The 26,811-nt window shown below is 39.0% G+C and overlaps 1 protein-coding gene across 1 annotated transcript in view; it reads left to right on the top strand.

Annotated features, from left to right (window-relative positions):
* Window positions 1–26,811, top strand: part of ca10a (carbonic anhydrase Xa) — a 209,293-nt gene that overhangs the window by 159,789 nt on the left and 22,693 nt on the right. The window contains exon 4 of the mRNA XM_058622059.1: window positions 20,233–20,418. Within this exon, the coding sequence (XP_058478042.1) occupies window positions 20,233–20,418 (186 nt within the window). The remainder of the gene's footprint in view (window positions 1–20,232; window positions 20,419–26,811) is intronic.

The following is a 26,811-nucleotide window of genomic DNA, read 5'->3' as shown; positions in this document are numbered from 1 at the left end:
GTGGCCTCGCTAAGCATGACGTATAAGAATGTGTGTGTTTGTGTATCCTTGTATTTATGTCTTTGCAAGGTCCAAACTAACATAGAAATCTGGGTTTGTGCAGACACTGTGACCTTGTGGGGACAACTTTAATGGGTGTTTTCAGGGTTGAGACCTGGTTTTAGGGTTAGGTTAAAGGTTAGGTGAGGTAAGGCATTTAGTTGGGATGGCTAAGGTTAGTGTAAGGGAAAACATGTCAACAATTGTCCTCATTTAGATTTAGAAACAAGTTTGTGTGTGTTCTTGTATTTTTTACCTCTTTACAATCGTTTTTCTGTCATAAACACTGACCTTGTCAGGTCGTAATGAGGCAGAACCTCATTTTTTAGGACGTCAATGCAGTCCAGAAAACAGTGTTCTTGTATCTGTGGCTTTGTGGGGACCGTAAAATCGTACATAAGTAGTGAGGGCATTTTGGCAAAGTGAGGACATTTTGACCTGTCCTTAGATTTTTGAAGGACTTTTTGGGCGGGTTAAGACCTTGTTTAAGGGCTAGGGTTAGAACTGGGTTTAGGTTAGTGTTAGGTTAAGGGTTAGGCACTTAGTTTTGATGTTTAAGGTTAAGGTGAGGGGCTTGGGAATGCATTATGTCTATAAGTGTCCGCACTATGTACTAAGTGTGTGTGTGTGTTGGGGATTGATCTGTGTGTTTTTCTCAGAGAGGTTTTAAAGGTTCAAAGCTAACTCTTCCTCTCACTCTCTCCAAAGACGAGATATTGATGTTTTACATTTCGATGTGTTGTTTAGAAATAAAGACGGAGGAGAAGAAAGAAAGAAAGAAAAGAAAAGGTGGAGTTGCAGCTCAGTAGAAAGGATGCTCCTCATCAGGAGGCCAATACAGCAGCGTTTCAGCTTAATGGATGTGACGCAGCTAAGGCTCAACATTCTCTGCACTTCACTTCTTTTCACTTTGAATCACTTCTGAAGATGATGCCGTTGCGATCTGAACAGATTATCAATCTTTTTCTTTTTCCACATCACACGGCTGCTGCTGTTGCTCCTGCTCAGCGGCTCCCCCCACTGACTGACAGCGGTGCTGCGACTCGATCGCCGATCGATTCTTTTTGCTTTAGGAAGCCGCCGCGTATCGACCTGGCGTCAGAGCCACCGTTAACAGATATTGACCTGGAGCATCGGTGCACTCCTTTGGATCAGTGGTCAGTGGCCTGGAGACGCGGTATGACTGGCATGTTGATGTCTCAGTCTCCTAGCAACGGCTCTCATTGACCGTGGAATCCATAAGAGTGACAACACTCCAGTCTGTTTAATACTTTACTGCTACATTAACACTCACTGACCTGTGTTCTTTGTCTGTCCTCTGTAACTCTTTATTAATTGATTTGTGGTTTAAAGACAGTCTGAGCAGGGGCGGAGCAACAGGCAGGCAGTAGCCCGGGGCTGAGAGGAGGGTGGGCGGGCCCCCTCTGTGCCACTTATTTGCTGCCAAAAATCTTTGTAATTTCAGACAATGAAGCGTGAAGAGCACTCAGACACCAGGGACATGAAAAAGAAGGGAAATAGAAAATAGTGAGGCATAGAAAAATTGGCCGCTTGTCAATTAAATGCTAATATCAATATATTCTACTTATTATGCATGAACGGCAGTTATTTTATTCTTCATGTAAGGCAAAATTAAAATCTAATTAGGGAAGAAAAATAAGGAAAACCAATACAGAACAAAATTATAAAAATGACTCACGGAGACCATGTAAAATTAAAATATTGATGAATACAAGTTCAATATCAATTTTCATTTGTTTTGTTCCTTATTATTGTGTTTTTGTTTTGTTTCATTTCATGATTTATTCATTTTGTTTCATAACCTGACTGCTGTAACTAAACCCACAACGATTAATAACAATTCTGCTGTTACGCAGACGTTAAAGGGAAAGAAAGGACAGGAGTTTGTTTTTAAAGTGTAACTGAACCTCCTCCTAACTTCCCCCAATGTCTGATTTTGAAAAATGCCAAATACGTGGACTGAGTCAGGGAGGGAAGGGAGTAATGCCTGAGCCGTGGCTTGGTAGTGAAATCTGACACTAATTGAGTCGAGCCTCTCAATCGAGGAGTCTTGTGTTGATTGACAAAAAAGTGGGGGTCCGTTTGACACCTCTGAGTATGCACACACACCCCATCCCCACACACACACACACACACACACACCTCTTAATGTCACAAAACTAACAATAAGATATTTGGTTGTAACTATAACATTATTACATTTTACACTTCTCAATTTATTTCCGTGTTTTTGTACATCATAAATGTTTTTTTATTTACATCATTCAATATAAAAACAAACTTTAACCTTGAAATTCTGTAAAATATCATTCTGAATGTTTTAGATTGATCACATTTTTAGATTTTTCCACTTTTTTTCTTCTAGTTCGGCCTACATTTGAGTTGACACCCATGCAGTTGATACATACATTTAACATGTTTCCCAAGAGTATTTTGTCTTTTAAAGCAAGACATATGTATATTTTATAATTTTGCACGTGTTCCCACAACAGTCAGTAGTTTTATATTAAATCTATAGACATAAGCCTCAAGTATTATTCTGAAAAGAACCAAATTAATGCAGCATTTTTTGGGGGGGAATTTTACCTGAAGGAAAAGACCTGCTCTGTGAATCCAGATTTCTGTGTGGAAATCCCACAATCCATCTGGGCGATGATTCCCTCTCTCTCTCTCTCTCTCTCTCTCTCTCTCTCTCTCTCTCTATCTCTCTCTGGTTTAATTTTTAAATTTTATTTCTATGCTCAGCCCAGATCCTGGCGCTGCATTACTCACATTGATTTTGGCCGCAGCACAAAAATCCCAGGTAGCAGGGGATTCCAGTCAGAGAGAGAGAAAGAGATGTACTGAAAAAGAATCCGTAATAAGAGAGTGGAGTGGAGAGGAGAAAGCGCTGAAATATTACAACAGCAGCAGAGGAGGAGGAAGGAGGTCCACTTATTGAACGCCAGCAAATCTAAATCTAAGTGTGTGTACTTTGTCCGAGGTTAATAATCATCTGTGTATGTCGGCAGTCAGAAAATGATCAAATGCACCTTTAAATTGTGGTTTTAATGGAGTAAAATTGTATTAAAACCAAAATACTCACAAAGACCCAAGGTTAATTTAAGTATACACAGTCTCTGCACACATATTTTACTAAAAAATCACAGTAAAAAAATATATTTTACTCTATGTTTCACTAAAAGACTTTCAGTTACCGAGTTAACATGGTGACATGGAATGCTTGTATCGCACATATATGTTAGTTATGGAGGTCTACTTACATATATTAACTTGTTTTCATGGTTAAAAACCTCCTCGTCACTGCAAACGAGCCGATCGAAATATCTCCTCACTGACGCTCTCGTCAATCGCGCTGTTTCTGACCAAAATCACACCCCCAGAACGTGGACTGTGTTGTGATTGGCCAGCCAAAGAGAGCTTTCCCACTGTCATGTTATTGGCCAGGTACCTGGAAGTGACGTAATTGGTAGGCCAGCTCTCAGATACACAGCTCCTCCTCTGGCACGGTGGATGCTCTGCATCTCAGCAGCTACAACGAGAGTAGTTCTTGTTCTTCTGCGGTTGAATGTACGCAACCGGATGTGCCCGGACTAGTGCCCGCACCAGGAGGCGCTACGGTGGTGAGAGGAGTGGTGAGGGATTCTGATGACATCATCAGCATAGGGAAGTGCCGATCCGCTTCTCAGAGCCCAGGAAAACAATACAACACTATTTTCTCAGCAGTGGCTGAACTGTTTGTTCTGAAACTTTAGGGTTTCATAAACGAGGTAATGACGCAGATACACACACAAACGCAGCGTTATTTGGATCTTCCGGTCTATGTCGCCTTTAATTAACGTGACCAATAATTGTTTTTGCTGTCACTGTTTTGAAGAAGAGTGAAGAAGCTCAAGGAGGCTGTGATGAGTTGACACCCATGGTTCACAAACCACCATTGGTACGGCAGCTTTCTCTGATGGTAACAATCACCAGAAATATGAAAAATTATGGGTTTTTTGTCTGTTTTTCGACGGCTCACTTCCTGTTTTGTGGTGAATGTTGGAAATTGAAATTTGTGAAAATTACGATGGTTTCCGTGGCCACGCCCACGCACGGCGAAACCCTTTGACAACATTTCATCGTTGATGTGTCGAGTACAAGTTGACACATTTTTGTTGTTGTTTGATATATGTTGGTACACGCTGGGATGCCAAATCCAACATGGCTGACTTCCTGTTTGGTCAAAAATGTTCAAAACATTCAGGGAGGCACTTTAGAGTGAGGGAAACAAACTCTGCAAGTTTCGTCAAATGAGGACTTACAATGGGGGGCGCTAGTGGCATTGGAATTATGGCTTGTAAGTTAAACTTTTAATACACTTAATGTTACATCAATTAAATACAAATATACTAGTATAGTATATCTACTATTATACTATGTTATATCTACTATAGTAGTATAGTATATTTTTAAAAATGAAATGAAAGCTTGAGTCATTTTTTGAGTGTCGTCCACATATGATGTATCTATGGTTTGGAGGAGCCGGAACGTTTAAAGATAGAGGTGTTAGTGAACGAGTGAGGAGGATGAGGAAGACAGAAGAAATAATGTGTCCTAAAATACAGGAGGTCGCCCACACAGACTCTTTGCTCTTGGGTACTTGGCTGTGATTTATTTATTTTGTTTGTGGTGAGGAGCGATGCACCTGGGACTGGATGAGGGGGAAGCCCCTTCGTACGCCGCTGCCCTCAGGCTGTTCTCCGGCAGCACTAAGTCTAAATTTAAACCCCTGATTTTTTGATTTGACTTTATTTATTTCTTTTCTTTGCACTTCATTATCACTCTTCCTCTTCTGTGAGAGCGTGGACTGAAAGCGACTGCAGAGACTCGTCTCCCGGTGGCTGGAGAGTGTTTTCAAAGGCGCAGAGGAAAGCGAGTTGGTGGACGCCTCTGGACTGTGGACGGCTGTGGGATGTAAAATAAAATAAGAGAAGCATGATGTATATCAGCCTCACAGTTGGTGTTTTTCACGTCTCCCGAGGCTGCAATAGAAAAAGACATGGCAGCTAAGGTTAGGACCATGGACGAGAAGATACGAGAGAAAGCGTAAGAGAGAGAAAAAGCCTGTGGAACGAATGTGAGAGATGAAAGATGAGGTTTCAGCGATGAAGCTCAAAACACGGCAGAATCAAAGGCTCGCAGTCGAAGCAGCGAAACAAAGGGAGGCAGGAAAAGCAGAGGGAGGCCTGCCATCGTTCTGAAGCTCCTTCTTCTTCTGTTGTCGAGTGAAGTGCGAGTGCTGCAGCTGAAGCGCTCGTTGCCGAGTCCTTGACTCATTAACACTTGAAACCAGCAACAGAGGCAAAGAATAATGAAAAAGGCTTCTGATCCAGAGAGTGTTTTTCTGCCTATGTCAGATTTATGAGGTCACGGTAACTCAAGTCAGGTCTTAAATAAGTGTAATAAAAGTATGCGTTTTAAAACAGTTATCAAACCATTTATGTTTAATAGATTTCATTTTTGAATGCATCAAACCTTTGCATCTAACAAGTGTTAGAAACATTTTTTAAGTTCATTAATCAAAAATATATGACCTTAATCTCAAAATCACACAGAAATGTTAAATATAACATCTGTAAGAGTTAAAATTACAAAGAATTACTTAAAAGAAAACTAAAACGTATGATTTTTAAACTGTTGCATTAAATTCAGGTCACAGTAACTTAAACCAGATGTTAATACTTTTTTAAAATAAGTGCTAAAAAAAAAAGTTTGTGTCCTAAAACTGCTTTATTTTTTTTTAATAAATACAGTCTGTTGCCTTGAATTTTATTGCCCATTCTTATGGATTCTAAGAACTTTACGAGTGTTAGAATCATTGCGTCTATAAAGAAATTACCATAATCTCAGAACTTTAATTTTAACACAGAAATGTTGAATATAACTATAACTATATAAATATAACAGATTTTTCTTTTGCATTTTAACCCTTAAAGATGTCACATATAACATTTCTGCATTATGTTTAAAGGTCACAGGGAATCAAATCTGGTTACCTTTTCATGGATAGGTCATCAAACCTATCCATTAAACGACAAACAAACAGTGTTTTACATTTAATAATAATCCAGATTTATATGGATTTAATGAATTTAAAGAGTGTTGGAAACATTTTGTATGTACACTACTCTATGAACTAAATAAAATCTTGTGATATTTTAATATAGAAATATGAAATATTACATCCGTCAAGGCTCAAATGGCAAATAATTAGTTACAAAAACATTGGAGTGATGAAAAGAGGGAACAGAAACACAAGAGTGCTTTTAACACATCTGAGTATTCTCCACTTAAGTGAAACGTTGGTGTCCTCTTTGCAAACAATGTGCGTATGACACAATTTAAAAAATTAAAACAAAACTATCTCGCTGAAACTCTCCTGCTCTGCTTTTAAAGGTCTAGAATAAAATCCCACACAATGAGTGATGTTTCAACAATAATAATAATTTAACTGGGTTTAATGTCCTTCAACCTCCTTCAAAGTAAAGTGTTTGTCAAGTGACTTTTCAAATTAAAGCCTCTCATTATGACAATAGTGACTCTTTGGCTTCCTCTTTAGAACACTGGTGAGTTTTATTTTTATTGTATTTTGATATGTTATATAGAGACAGCAGCAGCTTCGCTCTGAATGCTAACGAGGACGACGCTAACATCAGAGTCACAGTCACAGTCACAGTCTCGAGAAATCCGGAAGCTCCAAACTAAATTAAATGAATGAGTGAATTTAGTGAATTCTGACGGAGAACATTCGGAGAGAACATTTCACAGGATCCGTCTCTGAAGTCTCTGAAGAAACATTTGATTATAAAAATAGACTGTCTTCATCTGTCTGTCTGCGGGACATAGAACTCAGATCCAAGATAAGTTCCTGCTGAGATCCAAGATCAAAGAAGTCACTCTTAGTATTCATCTGACCTCATCTTCTTCTCTTTCGTCTACTTCAACTTCTTCTTCTTCAACAAGTTCTTCTCTGGTGATTTCTTCTTCTTGACTATTTCTTCTTCTTCTTGACAATTTCTTCTTAATATTCATCTGACCTTGTCTTTTTCTTCTCTTTTGTCTTCTTAAACTTCTACTTCTTTGACTATTTCTTCTTCAATGATTTATTCTTCTTCTTGGCGCTTTCTTATTATTATTATTCATCTGACCTCGTGTTTTTCTTCTCTTTCTCCTTAACCTCCATTGTCTTCCTTAACTTCTTATTCGAGATTTCTTCATATTCATTAACTGAGTCCATTGCCTGTTGTTATTTTGATTTATGTTACTCTATCTCACTAATTTTATGGTCAATTATGAAGTCATTAATAATACTAATAATAAAAAAAAATAAAGGTCAGTAAAATCCCTTTTATCCATGATAAACCTTTTTTAAATTGATCTAAAGCAGTTTTTTAATGAAAAGAATAAAGAGGTGATGGACGTGGACCAAATCAAAGTTTAGTAAACATACTCTAATGTTGCGTTGATGACAGGAACCATATGTTTACATCACATCTGCACACGTTCACCTTCGTCTCCATGTGAACATCTGTGTGTGTGTTTGGGTTAATCCCAACACGTATGAGCCACCGCCGCTGCGTCGCTCTCCCTCCGTTTACCTGCTGCGACGCAGCTCGCTCAGGAGAAAACAGATGGCATTGTGGGACGGATTCCAAAGGAATCACTTTCTACCAGGACTGGACGGACAGACACTTGCACACTGTCACTCTATGAGTGTAAAATAAGTAAAGGCTGGGAAAACTCACACGTTTTCTCAGTGAGAAACAAGAAAAGGTGTCAAATAATCTGTGAGATTGAGAAGAAAAAGGAAAAGCAGATGTTTTTACCCGAAGCTGCAGATTTAAAAACGTAAAAATAAATCAACGTTCTACGAAGGTGACATCTGTGGAAAAACAAATATTAATTATCATTATTATGTGTAAACAGGTTCAGCTGGTTGTGATGCAAGCGCGAAGGGACCGTCTGCAAATTGCAGCACCAACAAAGAAAATGCTCTATTTCTTCACAATAAAAACAAAGGAGTGTCTCTAAAATGGCTCCACACTTCATTTGTTTCCTGTAGACTATACTACAATTTTTTTTTCATCATATTTGGTCATTTTTATTGAGCATATTAGATAATATCATCGTCATAATATAGTTTAAATAAAATCACTTGTCTCCTGTAGGTTATATTTCTGGGCATGTTTATCTTTTGGTCTCCTGTAGGTTATACTAGAAAAAAAAAAAAACTACTTCATAATTTTTGGGGAAAATTTCATTCAAAATGTTAGCTAATATCATCACCATATTACAGTGCAGTGCTTATAAAACCACTATAAAAGTCACTGGTCTCCTGTAGATTATACTACAACATTATTTGTCATTTTTGGCCATTTATATTTAGAATAGTTACTACGATAATGCAGTGTAGGATCTATTAAATCACTAAAAACATCACTTATCTAATGTAGATAATTCTTTAATATATATATTATTCTTCAACTTCTTTCATTTTTATTTTGGGAAATTATCAAAATATCATAAAGTTCAGGGTCTACACTACAATCTTTAGTGGTCTCTTCTCGAACATCATTTTAGCATTAAAAAGCTCCCTTTTCATAATTTGTATGCATACCTTTAGATAATATCTACACAATAATGCAGTGTAGTGCCTAAAAAATCACTATAGACCTCACTGGTCTCCTGTAGATTACACTACAACATCTTTGAAAGCAAAGAAGAAGAATTTTAGTAATATCAAAACCATAATACAGTTTAGGGGGGGACATTTCACAGAACAGACAAACTTCACTGGATTTATGTAGATTATACTACAAACAATCATTTTTAGTCACACTATTAGTTATGGGTAGGGTAGGTACTTTAATATATATTTATGGTCATTTATTGGCAATGAAAAATTGTTTTGCAGCCATTTTAGAGACAATACACTGTAGAAATTGAACATTTCGCTTTGTAGACGGTCCCACCAAGGTTGTAGATGACCTCTGTTGTTGACATTCAGTGGACACCCCTCATCTGAGGACACTGAAGAGACCAAATATCTTGAACTAAACTTTATCCTTAAACTTTTTTTTTATTCATCTGCAGCTGAAACAAACAAACTTCCCCCTTTTTTAGTCGAGTCAGCAGATTCTTTTAAGAACTGTCTCCACTTCAGACTGTAGTTTCTCTTCGTCCATTGATTAGTTGTTTTAGAAAAACTACAAACGCAGAATCACTTTGTTGCCGGGAGACTGTGTTTTGTGATGTTATGGATGAAACTGCCGCTGTAACATAACTCTCACTCTGAGCACAACAGCCGTCAATAGCATCAAATATTAATCGTCGTACCTGTCTCCCATCAAAGACGCTTCAACCACAGCGGCTGTCTTCGCCCGTCTTTGCCCGTCTTTGTTCGTCTTTGTTCGTCTTTGCCCGTCTTTGCCCGTCTTTGTTCGTCTTTGCCCTCCGGTAAGCTCTACAATGTCAGACGATGTCAGGAAGTGTGTTATTTTTATTTTTCCACTCACTCTCTCGACACTCGTACACTTTATGACTTTGGCGGAGAACTTTTTTTTTTTAAATTTCGGGAACAAGATGAACTCGCACTCGCACCTTTGCTGAATTCCTGAACAGAACCCTTGTCCACTTTTTCCTTTTTTTCTGATTGCAATCTTCTGCTCCAGAAAGAAAACGCTCCGACAATATGCCGAGCTTTATTTGCGTCTCACTCCCTCCTCCGCCTTATCAGCTGTGGGGGCTAATCTGCCCCGACTGGCTCCGCTCTGAAAGCCAGTGGTATGGCAGGAATAGCAACGAGAGTGATACACTGAGGAGAGAGAAGGAGAGAGAGGTGGAGGCAGGTTAATGTGAGGAGAGACAGAGGTTAAAGGACAATGTCTGGTCACAGGATTCACAGAGAAGATGGTGAACTGATCTGACGAGAGCTGAAAATTCACGTTTTCATTATGTCCTAGAGGGACATTTAGGACAAATACTGTTGTACATGAGCCTGTTTGTCACTGCTAATATTCTAAGGAAGTGTAAAACCTTGTTAAAATGACTTCGTTTTTTTTTTTTTTTTAACATCACTTAAGAAAAGGTCTTAAACCGACAGAATATATTTAGGGTGGAAGTGGCTTTTTGGATTTTTCATCCAAACAACGTGGAAGTCATCCCAGCTCACACTGATGACCTCAGTAAGTCATGTGCCAAGTGAAGTCTGTCAAGTGTTCCTTACATTTATACGGAAAGTATGTTAATAAACGTACGTTTATAACCACTTTAAACTTAACTTGACGTTTGGTACACATCATACGAATAATGTTGTTTTCATTCAGACCCGACTGAGGGAGCGTTTGTGTGTATACAGCAGCAGAGCAGGGACGGGCTGAGGCGAGAAGCTGTTATTTTTCCCACCAAACTGCCGAATGACTGAGGTTTTTTTTGAGCACTTCTGAAACAACAAATCACATGTGTGGGTGTCACCGGGCGACACGAGATATGTCCATCGACACTGTATGAACGCATTATTTTTAAAGTTACATACTGCAGCTTCAGAGTTGACTTTTTTAAATAATGAATAAACTGCCTGCTTTTAGCGGCTTTTATTTCCCGTGATTTGACGACATTTATAAGAACGTATACTTCCTGTGGACGATGCTCCACTTTTTCCATCATGCGTGTGCAGATAATGACGGACACGGAGGAGAAACTCTGCCTCCTCACTGAGAACAAAGGGACTCGTGGGCACGTAGTTTTCAGGTGCTCGGGATTCAAAAAAAGATGTAATGTAAGCACTTTCTACAACCACACGTCCTCCCCTGACCTCTTTATTCTTCTTCTAATGTCATTAAAATCAGAGAGGATGGTTTTCGCTCACAAAGCCTGTCACATTAAAGCTTCTACGCTGTTATTTTTAAGGAGAAATGCATTAACATTATAGAGTTTTTCATGTTTCAATTTAAAACTCTGGAGGAAAAAAAAGAATCATATGTGATTAAACCGGTGAGAAGACAAAAAGAGAGAGAGTGTCAGGAGAATCATCAGAGCTGAGGGGCTTCTGTGGCCTGAGGGAGCCGCGATCTCCACATATATTCTATGTTGTTTGATCTGGGATTCTATAGCCTGCACTGTGTGAGCTGATGAGTGCGAGCCATTAATAATTGAGTGTACCTGTGCAGAGCTCAACCTTTTTATTTTTTTTTTTAGTGCAGTACTTCTTATCCAAACAATGTCAATGTGTGACCTCAGGAAGTCACCTGACCAGTTTCAAGTTAGACAGTTACGTGGGTAAGAGACAGACATTTATCCAACTCCAAATGTTAGTTTCAAAATTGACTTATAGTTCTTATAGTTAAATAAATATTAAGTAGCTTAAAGGTGATACTTACTAGTATTTCACCAGAAAATGACTTGAAGTCACTTTTTTTATATAATTACTTTAAGTCTTTCAGTATATGACATTTACTGTAATTAAGTATCAAAAGTCATTTTCTGATATAAAATGTACCTACATTTTAGAAGTAAAAGTAATAAAAAAGATTGTATAATTCTAAAATCTACTTATAATTAGGTCAGAGCTTTTGTCATTTTAGCTAAGTCATTTGTTGTTTGTGTGTTTTGATGGATTTCATATAAAAGCCCAGACAGTGACTGGAGTTTTGCTTTAAACAAAAACAAAAGTAAACTCTTTGTGGAGCTCATCAGCATCTGCAAACTGCATTGTCTCCATTAAATAAACGAGTGAATGAATAAATGTTCAGTGTTGTGGAGACTGACTAAAGTTTTGTCTCGTTAGAGTCAAATAGACGATTAAAAAACCAAACAGGTTTTAGGACTTTTACTCTCAGTGAGGTCAAATCAAAGCTTGTTCTTGTCTCTGAAAATCCATGAAGTTTTTCCTCCTGCGCAGCCTTTTCATATGTTTACTTTCATTCTTTCTTTCTTTTGTGCGCTGCATAAACAGTAAACTCTTCTTCTGCAGCAGCATCTGCTTCACTCACACGTTGAACTTATGTTTCTGCTGTATTCATGTTACAGAGAAGCTAAAAACGGCTCATCATTTACTACCATCTTATATCATACTCCAATGTGCTTCTGCTGAGGTCACCAATGCAGACCTAAAATAAATATAATGCATAGCCACCAGGGGGCGACTCCACTGGTTGAAGAAAATGATATGGGAAGATTTTGGGCTTAATCACTAGTTTCACTTCTTTCTAAGAGATAAATAGACAATAAAGTACAATAAAGACACGCGTGAGTGGACACCAGTGTGATTGACAGCTGGTATCGTCCAGTATGAGACTGGTTAAGTCACGATTCTGGAGGTTTGGGGTTTGGATCTTACACGTGACGTCACTGGAATTTGACGTCTAAATCTGGCAGCCACAACCATTTCAATAGTTTTGCTTTTTTTTTGACCAAAATAAAAGTCAATTTTCTGAGACATAAACCTCCAACTGTGTCGATTCATATACCAGATTTTGTTTTGTTTTCCATTTGCCAGTTGTTTTGGACCAATACTGATACTAAGTACTGTGTTGGCTCGTACTGACCTTTATTTAAACTGTTAATTATGATTTAAAGTCACAAATAAAAGTACACATGTTTTGTTTTTTATACATTTAAGACCGTTAATGTGTTTTAAAGAAAGCAAATGATCGTGCCACACTCTAATGGCAAGAATCTGGGTTAAAATGTAACATTTTATACAAGTAAACACTTCTATTGCTCTTAGACACAGACTGATGACACTTTTTTATTTGGCACAAACCACTTAGTTTTAAGGATTTCCCGGCCTTAAGTACATTTACATTTGCGATGCACGGCCCAGTTTATTTATTTTCTGGTGAAAGCTTGGACACAGAAGTGAAAAAAAAACTCTTGTTTTCTTAGTGTGTGTGTGTGTGTGTTGTCTTTTTTCTTGTTTCTTTCTTTACTTTTCCCTGCTGTCGTTTTGTCTTCTATACGCTCTCTGTATTCATAGATTCTGTACATCACCTCTCGGCATCTATACGTTTCCATTTACCGTCCACGTCTGCACACCTGAGTGAAGAACGCGTCCGTTCCTTCTGAGTTTTAATCAAACACATTATGCCTCCGCCATGATTGGCTGATTATTACCTGCAGGCGTTCACACACACACACACACACACACACACACACACTTTAATATAAATACACGTGTTTCTGTCTAATGTACGAACCAACCTCATCACCACGGACAACATTTACCGGTTTCCTCGTCACAGCTGGTGAAGCAGCAGCAGCATCTGCCTCAGGCGTGGAAATAAAACAATGAATCGAATGAATGGTGAAAATGATCCTTAATTGCAGCCATAGTACAGGAGAAGTCTTATATAAAGAACCTTAAAGGTGATATTACAATATTACTTAAGTAAGTAAAAGTACTTAAAGTATATGCCATTTATTGTACTTGTGAACTGTAAAGTCATTTCCTGAAATAAAAAGTACTTAAGTTTTAGAAGTAAAAGTATTAAAAAAAGTGTATAATTTCCAAAATCTACTTATAGTTTAAAATTCTACTTATAGTTCCAAAATTTACTTATGATTCCAAATTCTACTTATAATTCTAAAATCTACTTATAATTCCAAAATCTACTTATATTTCCAAAACCTACTAGTTGCAAAATCTACTTATAGTTTAAAAATCTATTTATTATTCCAAAATCTACTTATAGTTCCAGTTCTATAATTCTAAAATCTACTTAGAATTCCAAAATCTATAATTCTAAAATCTACTTAGAATTCCAAAATCTATAATTCTAAAATCTACTTAGAATTCCAAAATCTATAATTCTAAAATCTACTTAGAATTCCAAAATCTACTTATATTTCCAAAACCTACTTATAATCCAGAATCTATTTATACTTCCGAAATCTCCTTATAATTCCAAAATCTACTTAGAATTCCAAAATCTACTTATATTTCCAAAACCTACTTATAATCCAGAATCTATTTATACTTCCGAAATCTCCTTATAATTCCAAAATCTACTTATAATTCCAAAATCTATAATTCTAAAATCTACTTAGAATTCCAAAATCTACTTGTAGTCAGGTTCTGTGATATTTTGCTCGATCTGCGTGGATTTAAAGTGACAGTGAACTCTAGAATCCAGCACCGGTGTTGCTCAGTTTTTCCTGCCAACATGGCGGAGTAAACTAACGCAGTCGCGTGACATTAGTTCAGAGTTTAAACTCTCTTCTCTTCTGCTCTTAATTCTCCCTCAGAGTCTCTTGAAAAGGCCTCAGACCTGACGCTGATCTCCTCAGGTGTGTTAGCGACAGTTAATGGCGTGTCTTTGCGTAAACAGAGCATCGGCGCGGCCTAATAGCAAAACATTCAGAGCAGTTAGTGGACAACGAGGTCTAAATGACTCCATTGATCCGTGTGTGTGTGTGTGTTCACATAATGATGATGTTCCTTGTGTTTTCTCATTATCGCCGACGCCGCTGATGTCTGCTATTACCGTTACCTGCCCACGACACCTCCTGAGTTGAGCCGCACACTGTCCCACAATCTCCTTTATGACTTGTTTACGCTCGCCAGGCTATTACTGCTAATGTGGTGTAGCACTGAGATCACCGCTATCTGTTAAAGGAAGCAGGAGGAGGAGGAGAAGGAGGAGGAAGAGCAGCGTGAGACGATGCCACTGTCCCTCTTTTTCAGCTCCATCGCTCCTGGAAGCTTCTCAGGAACAAATTAAAAGCACATTTAGCGCTGCTCGAACAAAGTGAGGCGTGTTTGAGTGGATTACAGGAGACACACGGTGGTGAACGTGTGACACGACACACCGAGAGACACTGTGGGACACTGAGAGACACTGTGACACAGAGTTTTCCTGTCTCCTCTTTAAGACGTTTTTCAGGACTTGGTGTGATTAGGACCAAATCCTGGTCTATTTCCTCGGAATTTTGCAATTTTTAGACCCTGATGGTCTAAAAATTGCAAAATTCCCTAAATGAACAATTGCAATATCCAAATTTGAAAGACACGTGTGATACGAGACATTGAAACATGGAGATTTTTATTCATGTCTTCTCTTTAAGGCATTTTCTGACTTTTTCAGGACCTGTAGTCTCTTGCTGGACCAAATCCTGGTCCTAATGAGGGCTAAAAAGTGTAGAATTACCAAAATTATCAAGTGTAATAACCACATTTGAAAGACACTTTTGACCAAAAGAAATTAAACGGCCCGAAAATGTTGAATCTTATTGAATGTTATAGATTTAGAGTCACATATACATCCGGTTGATGCAGTTCAGAGCAAACATGACTCAAACGTGAGGAAGCGGCACATTTGTTTACGGACTATTTTCAGCCGCAGATTAAACCACATTTGCTGAGTATTTCTGGCAGCGGCACATGTGAGCGAGTGAGTGGGACGGAGTAAAAATAAATAATGAAGTCACGTGTTTGAACACTGAGTGATTGTGTATTTCTGCTCCTATTACAGAGACGCTTCAGGGTTTGTTTGTTTGAGCTCAGTGAAAACATGGCTGCCAGTGGGGACAGTAGCAAAAAAAATATTTTACCACTGAACAAGAAATGCATTAGCTTAAGTGTATGCTTAAGACCATATTTGCCACATTATTTAACAGTTTGTTGACTGAAAATGTCGGTTTGTGTCACTTTTTAAACTGTGTTCTCTCCCACACCAAAGTCCATTGAAAAAATCATTAATTTTACATCACAGCACACAGGAGTTGTTGATCCACTGCTGCCTCCATCACTAAGTTCCTATGTCTTATTTTGTCATGTTGGTGTTTGAAATCTTCATTCAGATTTACCTCAGTGACATAAAGTGACCACACGAGGCAGCAGTAGACCAGCAGCTCCCGTGTCCCCGCGAGCTAAAATCGCTGGTTTTCTCTATGGGGTTTGGTGCAGAGAGAAACGAGTTTATATCGTGACAGAAACTTCAAGTTTCCTGTTGTAAAAGTCTGTCCAACAGTGAGATACGGCTGCAAACGTGTGTAGAATCTATTACGTGAGTGTTTTAACAGTTAACAGTGACCAGATGATGTTTAAGTGCCTCACTTCACAGGGTCCTGAACTCTCATATCAACATTTATGTGGAGTTTTACTTTTACGAGTCCAGATTTCATATACATTGATTACAGAGGCAACAACACCCAAAAAAATAAAGGGGATTCAAGTGCTGCCAGAGCCATTTGTTATGAGAGCTGAGACAGCGTAATGAGTCTAATAGTGTAATGTTGAGACGTGAGACGAGCGCGGCGGTTAAGTGTTCTTCTTCCGCAGAACAATATACGACAGCAGTACACGCCTGTGCTGATCTGACAGGCGGGATTTATTTTTACGAGTATCACACCAGCGACACTGAGATTTCCTCGGCAGATAAATGTGGCGACCGAGAGAGAGAAAAAAAACATGAACTCTAACGCGCTCATGATAATTACTCCGGCACTCGCAAAAGTGTCGAGACTCCGGGAGAATAATGAGACGGCAGATTTGGAAGACGGCGGCGTCTGCTTTTGTTTGCAGCCTCTCGTCTGCTCTCCTCTCCACCGCGTTGACTTTGTCTGGGTAATTACTGCAGCAGAAACAAGACAAATGAAGTAAATACACTTTTATTCAACTGTAAAACCCCCAATAACATACCACCACAACATCGCACCCCTCCCCACCTGTAGCTACTGCTAAACACCGCTGAATGAGATCTCTACCTTGTACCTGATCCTCACAAGATCAGAACATCTCAAATTCCTCATTTGTTTGTGTAGAAATCCAGAATTCACTCTCCCACACCAAATCCCATAGAGAAAAGCAGTGATTTTAACGTCACAGCTTCCAGGAGTTGTTGTCCACTGCTGCCTCCATCAGTGAGTTCAAATGTGTCATGTTGTGATTTCGGCTTTTGAAAAGATGTGTTAAGATTTACCTCAGTGACTCAAAGTGACCACACGAGGCAGCAGTTGACCAGCAGCTCCTGTGACCCTGTAAGCTTAAATCACTGGTCTTCTTAATGGGGTTTGGTGCAGGCAGAAACACGTTTATATTGTGACAAAAACTTCAAGTTTCCTGTTGTGAAAGTCCGTCTAACAGTGAGATAAAGCTGCAAACGTCTTCTTAAGACATCGTAGACTTAAGATGGAATTGATTTTATTCTGTGATTGTTTTGTTAAGTGGCTAAAATTAGTTTTTCCTGGTGACACAACAGATTTTAGCCACTCAACTAAAGGCTCACCTCATTAAATCTACACCCACTTATCTCTGTGATGTCTTAACAGTGTGTTTACAGCTTTATATCACTGTTTTATCTCAGACTTTTATTGACTGAAAATTGGAATTTGTTTCGTTTTGTAAAGCACTCACTCTCCTACACCAAGCTCCATAGAGTTAATGATTTTACATCACAGCACACAGGAGTTGTTGATTCACTGCTGCTTCAATCACTAAGTTCTAATGTCTTAATTTGTCACTTTGACTTTTGAAATCCTTTGTTCAGATTGACCTCAGTGACACAAAGTGACCACAAGAGGCAGCAGTAGACCAGCAGCTCCTGTGTCCCCGTGAGCTTAAATCACTGGTTTTCTTCATGGGGTTTGGTGTGGGAGAGCTAGCGGGTTAAGAAACTTCCGTTTCCGTAGATAAAGCAGTAAACATATTCTTAAGACATCGATTTTGCTCTGGTTTTTTCCTTGTATTCACACTAGTGTCCACAGGTATCCTGCCACAGGGGGGCGCTCACTCACACACAGTCAGTACAGTTTAAAAAAGAAAAACTGTACTGTTATTTTTAATTGGACGGAAATGCAAATCGACATGTTGTGGAGGTGCAAGAATGAAAGTCCTGCCAGAAAAATATACATGAAAACGCGATCACAACAAAGATTAAAGGATTTTCCACTGCACTGTGGAATAATCATGACTGAAAATCTGCCCTGACTTTAAAAGAAATCAGCTTCTCTTCATCGGCTTGAGCGCAAGCTCTGGTTTCGCTGATGTCGTCTCTCATTTTTGACAGATTAGGAGTCGACTTTTTTTTTTATTTACTTATTATTTATTTATTTTGCTTCTTATCAGCATCGACACTCTCAACGGTCCTCAGGGTTTTTATTTAATTAGACAGCAGGAGAGGCGGTGATGTAAACTGCAACAGCACTCAAACACAAAAGACGGCACGGAGCGCGGAGCGGCCTCAGGTGAGGAAAAGGAAAAAGGATGCAGAGAAGATGATGAAAAGAGGAGAGAAGTTTTGTGTTCAAAGGTTTGACATCAACACGGTCCACAGCGAGGAGGGATCCAGAGGCGGAAACATGGAATTACAAAAAGACGATCTTTATCAGCACTGTTTACTTATTTATGCCGGGTTTTTTAACGTGAGGCGTTGATATTCGAGCCACGACTGTGTTGGACTTCCATCTCCATCTTATCTGCCTCTCCCTCTCCCCCTTTCTCTCTCTTTTCTCCTATTCCCTCGCTCCTTTTACCACGCACTCTCAAAACCATCACACCCCCACTACTGTGAATTCCCAGAGAAAGAAGTCTGCCCACACACTGTAAATATTTTATAGACGTTCTGAAAGGAGAGAGAGAAAAAAAAGAAAAGGGAAACTCAATGGTTTAAAAAGGAGGAGGAGGTGGTGATGTAAAGATAAGGAGAGCGAGAGGTGGAGGAGAGGCTGATGGGAAGTCATTGAGGAGAATAAAGGTGGAGTGGAGGTGATGATGAGTTTGGAAACTCCTCAGAAACATATCAGCCACTTTATTAGGTACACACATCAAGTTCATGCGTAGCTCAAACAAGAGTTACAATATTTAAAAACAGTGAAATAAACCAGTTTTTAATACTTATTTTTCACTGATTCTGTATTTGTTACAGTAAAATAAACTTCTATTGTGTTTTGTTTCAGTCTAATTTGCATTTAAGTTGATGGATTTATTCAGGGCTGAGCAATTAATCAGTGGATTCTTTAGTTTTTTATAGTTTTATTGATTATTCGATTAGTTGTTTGGAAAATGGTGAAAAATACCAATCAATAATTCCCATAAAGCCGCGGAATGACGTAGAAGTAAAGGAATATGCAATAAAATCAACCAAATACACTGACTTCCACCCTAGTTTGTGACCTTTAAAATAAAAATAATGAAAAGTTTAAAAAGAAAAGATGTTTAACATGCCTGTGTTTGGGCAAATTTTTTCCAGCATAATAAAAATTTCACCAAAACTCACACCAGGAAAGGAAGGAAAATCAAAAAAAATAACCAGATATAAAAATAACCTGCCAAAATGACAAATCAACAGGCCTAATATTTTGGTTTCATCACCTCACACATTTGGAATAGCAAATGAATCTGAATATAACCATATTTATGAAGCCGAAATTGCACATTTTATTAAAATAAGTGAAAGCAATAATCAGTAAAATCCATAAAATCTCAAACTATTTTGCCAATTTTGGAAAGCTTTTGCACTGATGTACCTCATAAAATAAAAAACAAATACCATGCAATTGTTTGGTCTACCTTTTTTCCTAGCATAACTTTGCCTGAATGACGAGATAATAACATGATTTATTATTATATATTATAAGTTTATGGACCGATTGAACGTAAACATAGACAAGCAAAACAAAATCCAATCAGAAAGGGCTAAAATATACATATTTATTTCAAATTTAAAGTAACGTGTAATATTTTGGTGTCGTCTCCTCACACATGTTTTAACGTCTAAGGATTCTGCTAACTTTTATCTAATTTAATGTGAAGAACCTTCTACAAACATCTACCGTCGTGTTTCATCTTCTCAAATGGATGGATTTACAATTTACAGTTTCTACGCCGCGTCTCCTCCCGAATATATACATTTATATAAATATATAGATATATGTTCATATGCAAGTCATAGAACGCTCTGTCAGCAGAAATCCATTTTTGATTTAATGAGACAGTGTTGGACGTCATCCACACGCTCCACCTGATCAATAAATCCAGATATGAGAGAATCTGTTTTAGAAAACAGGTTTTTAATTATGTTACAAATGAAAAATTGAAGTGATGATCGATGAAATTGATGTTCGATTCCCAACACTCGCTGCTTCAGTGTCTCTTACCGACACTCATTGTCTTCTTCTTCTGCTTCTCCTCAGGTCGGAGGGACGATGTACAACACAGGTCGACACGTGTCTCTGCGTCTGGACAAGGAGCATCTGGTGAACATCTCTGGAGGACCCATGACGTACAGCCACCGCCTGGAGGAGATCCGGCTACACTTTGGCAGCGAGGACGGTCAAGGCTCCGAACACCTGCTCAACGGACAAGCCTTCTCTGGAGAGGTGAGTGATGTTTGGCCTGGCTCTCACTGGTGTCTCAGGAAACATCACTTGTTTTTTGTTTACTCAGACACTCAGAGTGAGACGAACCTACCGTCCTGTACTTGTAGCGTCCACTTTCTCAACAAACAGCTGCTAAAATAGTCTTAAAAACAAGTCTCGGGGGAGTATGTTGTTTGCAGATGATATTGTAATGTGTAGTGAGAGTAGGGGACACGTGGACGAGAGCCTGGACAGATGAAGGTCTGTCCTTGTGTGTTGACAACATTACACCGGTTGTGGTGCCCCGTGTGTTTCAGGATTGATTTTAAGGTCCTTTTAATGGATTTTAAAATGTCTTCATGGTCTTGCTTTTACCCTATGAACCGTGAACATGAATAGATCTTGAGGTCCTCCTGCACTGGCCTTTTAACCAGTCCCATTGCTACGACTTTTCGTTACACCCCGCGTTTATGGAACAGTCTGCCGGAGAACCTGAGGTCCACGGAGAATGTTGACATTTTTAAAAGCAGACTCAAAATGCACCTTTTTTTATCTTGTTTTAGATTTTCTATTTTCTAAAATGGTGTCTTCATGGCGAGGTCCAAGCACCTTAAAGAGGTGGTGTTTGGCTCTTTGCCCAGCCTGAAGTTGGGTTTGTGGCTCCTTGCCGGTGCTTTGTGCTACATTTTTTTTTAACAAAAAGTGCTCCATAAATAAAGTTTGATTGGTTGATGTGAGTTTAAATACCTGAGGTCAACCGTCCAAAGCAATGGACAGTGGACAAGAGAGGAGGAGAAGAAGAAGAGAGTGCAAGCAGGGAAGGTCTAGACCTTCCAAGGTAGACCAAGGTAGTGAGATCTGCTATGATGTATGGTTTGGAGACAGTGCCATTGTCTTAAAGACAGGAGGCGCTGGAGCTGAAGATGCTGAGATCTTCGCAGGAATTGACCAGGATAGACATCAGGATTAGAAATTAAAGCATATTTCAGGGACAGCTTAGATTCAACGGTTTGGAGACAGTCAGAGAGTGATTTTTTTTGGACAAAGGATGTTAAAGATGGAAGACCACCGAGAAAGTTCATGGAGGTTGTGAAGGAGTGTGACAAGAGGACACAAGGGGTAGGACAAGAGTGGAAGATGATCTGCTGCCATGACCCCTAAATGAAAAGAAGAAACTAGCTGCCAAATAATGAGATAATCTATATATCCACCTCAAATAATGAGCTGTTCTTAAAATCGATACAAAAAAGATAATTTCTAGGTTTATTTCCCATATAGAAAGTTTTTTTTTATAAAATGCTGCAAAAGTGACCTCTCCACTGAAGGGATGTGAACGTGCATCTGCTTAGTAGAACAGCCAACAGGTGGCGTCATCTCTGTGATCAGTCAAAGTCAAACCTAATTTTAACCAAGACTGTAATCAGAGTCTAGAGGTGGAGCCGAAGTAGAGTTCTCTCTCACATCGACTTGATTTACACGGTGATGAAAGCTTGTTATCAGATTATCGATCAATAACAACAAAAATATGTCGCCTACCACAGCTTTAATAGATTTTTCACTCCCATATCACGGGCTCGATGAGGCGGCATGGATCTTTGTGACCACACGCAAGTGAAACCAGGCGCTGTGAGTGGATTTTTAATTTAGCACAAAATGCATTTCTCAGATGAAAAATGTGTCTCCAGACAGAGGCTTCAATAACCGCAGCACCAGCAGGTCCAGAAGACGGTAAATAAATACATAAATCACTCTTTTAATTAGTGAGGAACAAATCACATGTGTCTGTGTGCGTGAGAGAGGGTGAAATCATCTCTCCCCAAAGAGACATCTTCATTGTTTATGCTTCTATTTGTAGTCGGAACGCAGAATTTCCATCTCGGAAAGTCGGAGCAACCTTCTCACACCAAATCCCATAGAGAAAATCAGCAGCACAGCAGAAGGTGTTGATCCTCCATCAGTAATTTCTAATGTCTTGCTGTGTGAATTCATCCTTTGTTCAGATCTACCTCAGTGACACAAAGTGAACACACGAGGCAGCAGTAGGCCAGCAGCTCCTGTGTCCCTGTGAGCTAAAATCTCTGATTTTATCCATGGGATTTGGTTCATGGAAGTGAGCGATTGACAAAGTTTCCAGGTGAAATAAGGCTGTTAAATGTTGAGATAAAGTGGGAAACATAAATTAAGGATACGATGGACTTAAGGTGGCATGTATTTTATAAGATGAGGCTTTTTGTTAAGTGGCTACAATCTGTGTCCCAGCCGTATTACAACAGATCTCAATGCCAAACTGTAAATCAGTTAAAAAGACTAGAACATAAAGCTAGAACTTTAAAACACCTGAAATATCACTGTAAATATTGGCTGTAAAATTATATTTTTTTTACACAGAAGCATGAATTTTCCCTTGATGGTTAAAAATTTAAAATAGTATAAATGAGTGACAATCATGACGCTGCAATTTGTTTTCTTCTGGAACTGTGGTTGTCTTGGACGTGACAGTTGAACATTTAAATCCCCACAACACACACACACACTCACATACTGTTGCACAGGGTCTTTTCTTTTCTTTAAATGTCTTTTTTTTCTTTTCTGACAAGTGAAACAATTAGCTTCTCTGGTCTTTTGATTGTTGACCAAAAAATCTTCGCGCGTCAGTGTCGTATGAAAAAATAAGCAGCACAGTTTGTGTGGCAACAGAATAATTACAGTCTTGACAAGCAAATGGATCATAATTAATGTTAATCATTTATCCTCCTCCTCCTCTCCCTGAGAGTCTGAGAGCTGATATTCAAATCATAATAAAAGAAGTGTTTACTGCGTTCCTTCAGGGCGGAGACTCATGCACACACACACACACACACACACACACAGATATATATCAGTGTATATGAAGGCTCCCCACAGAAATGCTTGGTTTGCCTTGAGTCACTGATTTGCCCTCTGCGGGTTGACGCTGTGTTGATGTGATGTTGCACCAGCTTCCCCACAGCAGGCGACTCAGGAGGAGGAGGAGGGAAGGTTGTGTTGTCAGTAAGTGATTTCCTTCGGGGGGAACATGCCTTTAAAAACACACCATCCATGTGTATGTTAGTAATTGCAGGGAGTCAAATTCCCTGCAGGTCAGTGAAGACAAAAAAAAAAGGTCCTATAAAATAATAACGACGTGACATTAGCGTCTCCAGTGGCTTCTTTTTTTCCAACTCCCCGTGAGGCAAAAGCAGGGAACATTTGGTCCAATTGATTTTGTTTGTTTGTTTTTCTGCCCCTAAATAAATGTGTGCAGACACGGGTGGAAGCGGCGTGACACAAGACACAAGTCTGAGATGGAAAAAGCTGATATTTTTGGTGTCAAAGTGACATTTAAAAGCTTTAGTTTTAATCTTTTCTCCTCTCCAGGGTTCGCCACAGCAGACGATCCACGTATTTGAATTGAATTGTCCTCCCTGACCTAACTGTCCCCTTTTGTCCCGACACTAGGAAATATCTAAATTTGTGTAACCCTTGCGTGGGATTTGAACCGACAACTCTTTGGTTACAAGACCAATTTCCTTTGCTGCTGTATAAATGAATAAGTGCCAGTAAAAGAACGTAAGGTGTCAACATTGAGTCAAAAAATATCATATCAGGTGTCAAAATGTTATCAAAAATGTTATAGTAAGGTGTCAAAATGTTGCCAAAAATGTTTTACAGTAAGGTGTCAAATTGTTTTCAAAAATGTTATAGTAAGGTGAAAAAACTTGCTTATACAGCGCACTTATGACTAGCACTTTATAGTTTGGCTTACTTGAAGCTCTTACTTACCTCTAGCTCTTGTTTGTACCCAAATGTTTAATGCACTTATTGTAAGTCGCTTTGGATAAAAGCGTCTGCTAAATTACATATAATGTAAGGTAATGTAAAAAATGTTGCCAAATTTTTTTTACAATAAGGCTTCAGATTTTGTCAAAAATGTTATAGTAATGTGTCAAAATGTTGCCAATTTTTTTTTACAGTAAGGCTTCAAATTGTGTCAAAAATGTTATAGTTAGGTGTAAAAAAATATTTCTTTTTACAGTAGGGCGTCAAATTGTTTTCAAAATGTCATAGTAAGGCGTGAAAATTTTGGCAGAATTTTTTATAGTAAGGCGTCTAAGATTTGTCATAGTAAGGTGTCAAAATCTTGTCAAACATAAGGTGTTAAAATAAAAATCCTGCTTTAATGTCGAACACTTCTGACAAAAAATAAAAGCATCAAACTGGGGTTAAATGTGGGAACAGAAGGAGCATCAACATTAAAAACTCTCCTCGTGCCTGTTGAACTCAGTGGGTCGTTCTCCGCTGCTGCTGCTTCATAAAAAAAAAAAGAAAGAAAAAGGTTCCTCCTCGACTTCATTAACTTCCTGCAGCCGTCTGAAGGCAGCAGGACGCAAGCGCAGATGCGTCGACATCATCTGATTTGAGGAGTGTCGCGCCGCAGCTCGGCACTCGTTACACGCCACCACCCGCGGACTGCGACACCTCCACACACACGCACGCAGAATACTGACATCACAAATCAGAGGTGTTGGAGGATGAAAGACTCACGAGAATGATGTTTTTGATGGAGTTTACACTGACACAGAGGCTCATTTAAGCAGGAATGCACGGCAACTCTCTGCGGAGAGGAATTCAGAAAGTGCCGTCGTGTTGTTTTTGTTTGTGGGTTTGTTTCTTTTCTTCTGAGGTGTGTCACTGTCCTGCTTGCTGATTGGTCGCTGCGAGGGAGAGAAAATCACCCAGCTTCCACCTGACTCAACCAGCCTCATTAGTTTCTTACTATTAGTTCTAAAATGATGTTAAACTTTATGTCGTGTTCACACCTAATGCGATTTGTCGCGTCACTTAGCGCTGGCCGCAAGTCGCCGTTGTTTTAAACAGAAGTAACGCGTATTTCTTTTACGTAGTAAGGCACCAACATTTTGGCAAAAATCTTCCAACATTTTTTACAGTAAGGAGTCAAAATTTTGTCAAAAAATTCATAGTAAGCTGTCATTTTGTCAGGTCAGATGTGCTTAGATTTGTTTGTTACTTTGGTCGTTTGTCCGTCCTGAAGCTCTTTGGTCCTCTTCTTGATTACTTGTAAATAAAAAGACGCCTCATTGGTTCAGCGGTTCTGTGGCTATTCTTCTTGAGTCTTGAGGAAGTTGAGTATTTCTTATGTTGTGCTTCGGCCTCCTCTACATGGGGCACAACCATGGACGGCGCGTTCTTGTCTTTTTCGCTAACGTTTGTGACTTTGTTTCGTTATATTTTTCACGTCCTGCAGAATATCTGGCTCTGGATCCGTGTCAGAGCTGCCAAACTGTGGGGGAAACGAGGCGAGGACGGGTCGTGAAAACAGATGTTAACATCCCATTTTCTCCTCGCTCAGACAACCCGCTTCTGTGTGACACGCCAAAAAAAAAAAATATATATCCTCCTCCTTCACTCATTCATTACGCAGCCTTTGATTAAAGCCAAAACTGTGACTTCAAGGTCCAATAAGAAGGTTTCATAATCAGAAATGCAGAAATGTCTCCCCTCTCTCTCTCCCTCCCTCTCTCTCTCTGTGTTAGCCTCTCTCTGACTCCCGCTCGCCCCCATCTGCACACGAGCGGCGGCTGCTCGCGTCCTTGAAACGTGAACAAAGAGAAATATTCAAACTTTTTTTAAAAAGCAAAGCATCCTTCTGAAATGGCAGCCTGTGGGAGGATGTGAGCGGTGGGGGTATTGTGATGTGTGTGTGGGTGCATTAACACTCCAAAGCTTTCGTCTTTAAATCACCCCTTAATATCTCTGAACTCAGTGTGCCTTTCATTTTTCCCAGACTCTCTCTCTCTGTGTGTCTGTGTTTCCATCATAGATTTCCTATGGAGACACATTTCAGAATAAAGACCAATCAGCTGGGGACAGCTTGTTCAATTGGATACAATAGTTATGTCCCCAAATGGCTTCAAAAAGCCAACGGCCAATGGCTTCGATTTTTGGGTCAGTGGTAAAGGAGAAGTCTGCAGGAGTCAAATGTATGTAAGTGGAGAAAAGACGTTTTATTTTGGTGGTCCCACAGACGAACAAATTTGACACTAAATAAGGTTTGAAGGGTTGTTTTTGTGTCTTTCTGTCCCACCTGTAAAGACCTGGCAACCTGTCCAGGATGGATAGATGATAGTTGATTAATTCATGTAACATGAAGATCCCACAATTTTTGTATTTGATTTAAAAACAGTATACATTCATATGGATAAAACTCAATTACATATAGTTTGATATCAGTCTAAACAGAATATTAAAACTTTGACGTTTAAGTTACAATTTAATTCGTTTAATCCAGGTCAAGTTTTCAAAAAGAAATTTAACCAATTTAACCACAACATTAAAATAATGGCATTATTAATAAAACCATTTAATCTAAAGGTA

The sequence above is a fragment of the Solea solea genome, chromosome 21, assembly GCF_958295425.1.
Source record: "Solea solea chromosome 21, fSolSol10.1, whole genome shotgun sequence".
NCBI classification, from domain to species: Eukaryota; Metazoa; Chordata; class Actinopteri; order Pleuronectiformes; family Soleidae; genus Solea; species Solea solea.
This window is presented reverse-complemented; position numbering and strand designations above follow the sequence as displayed.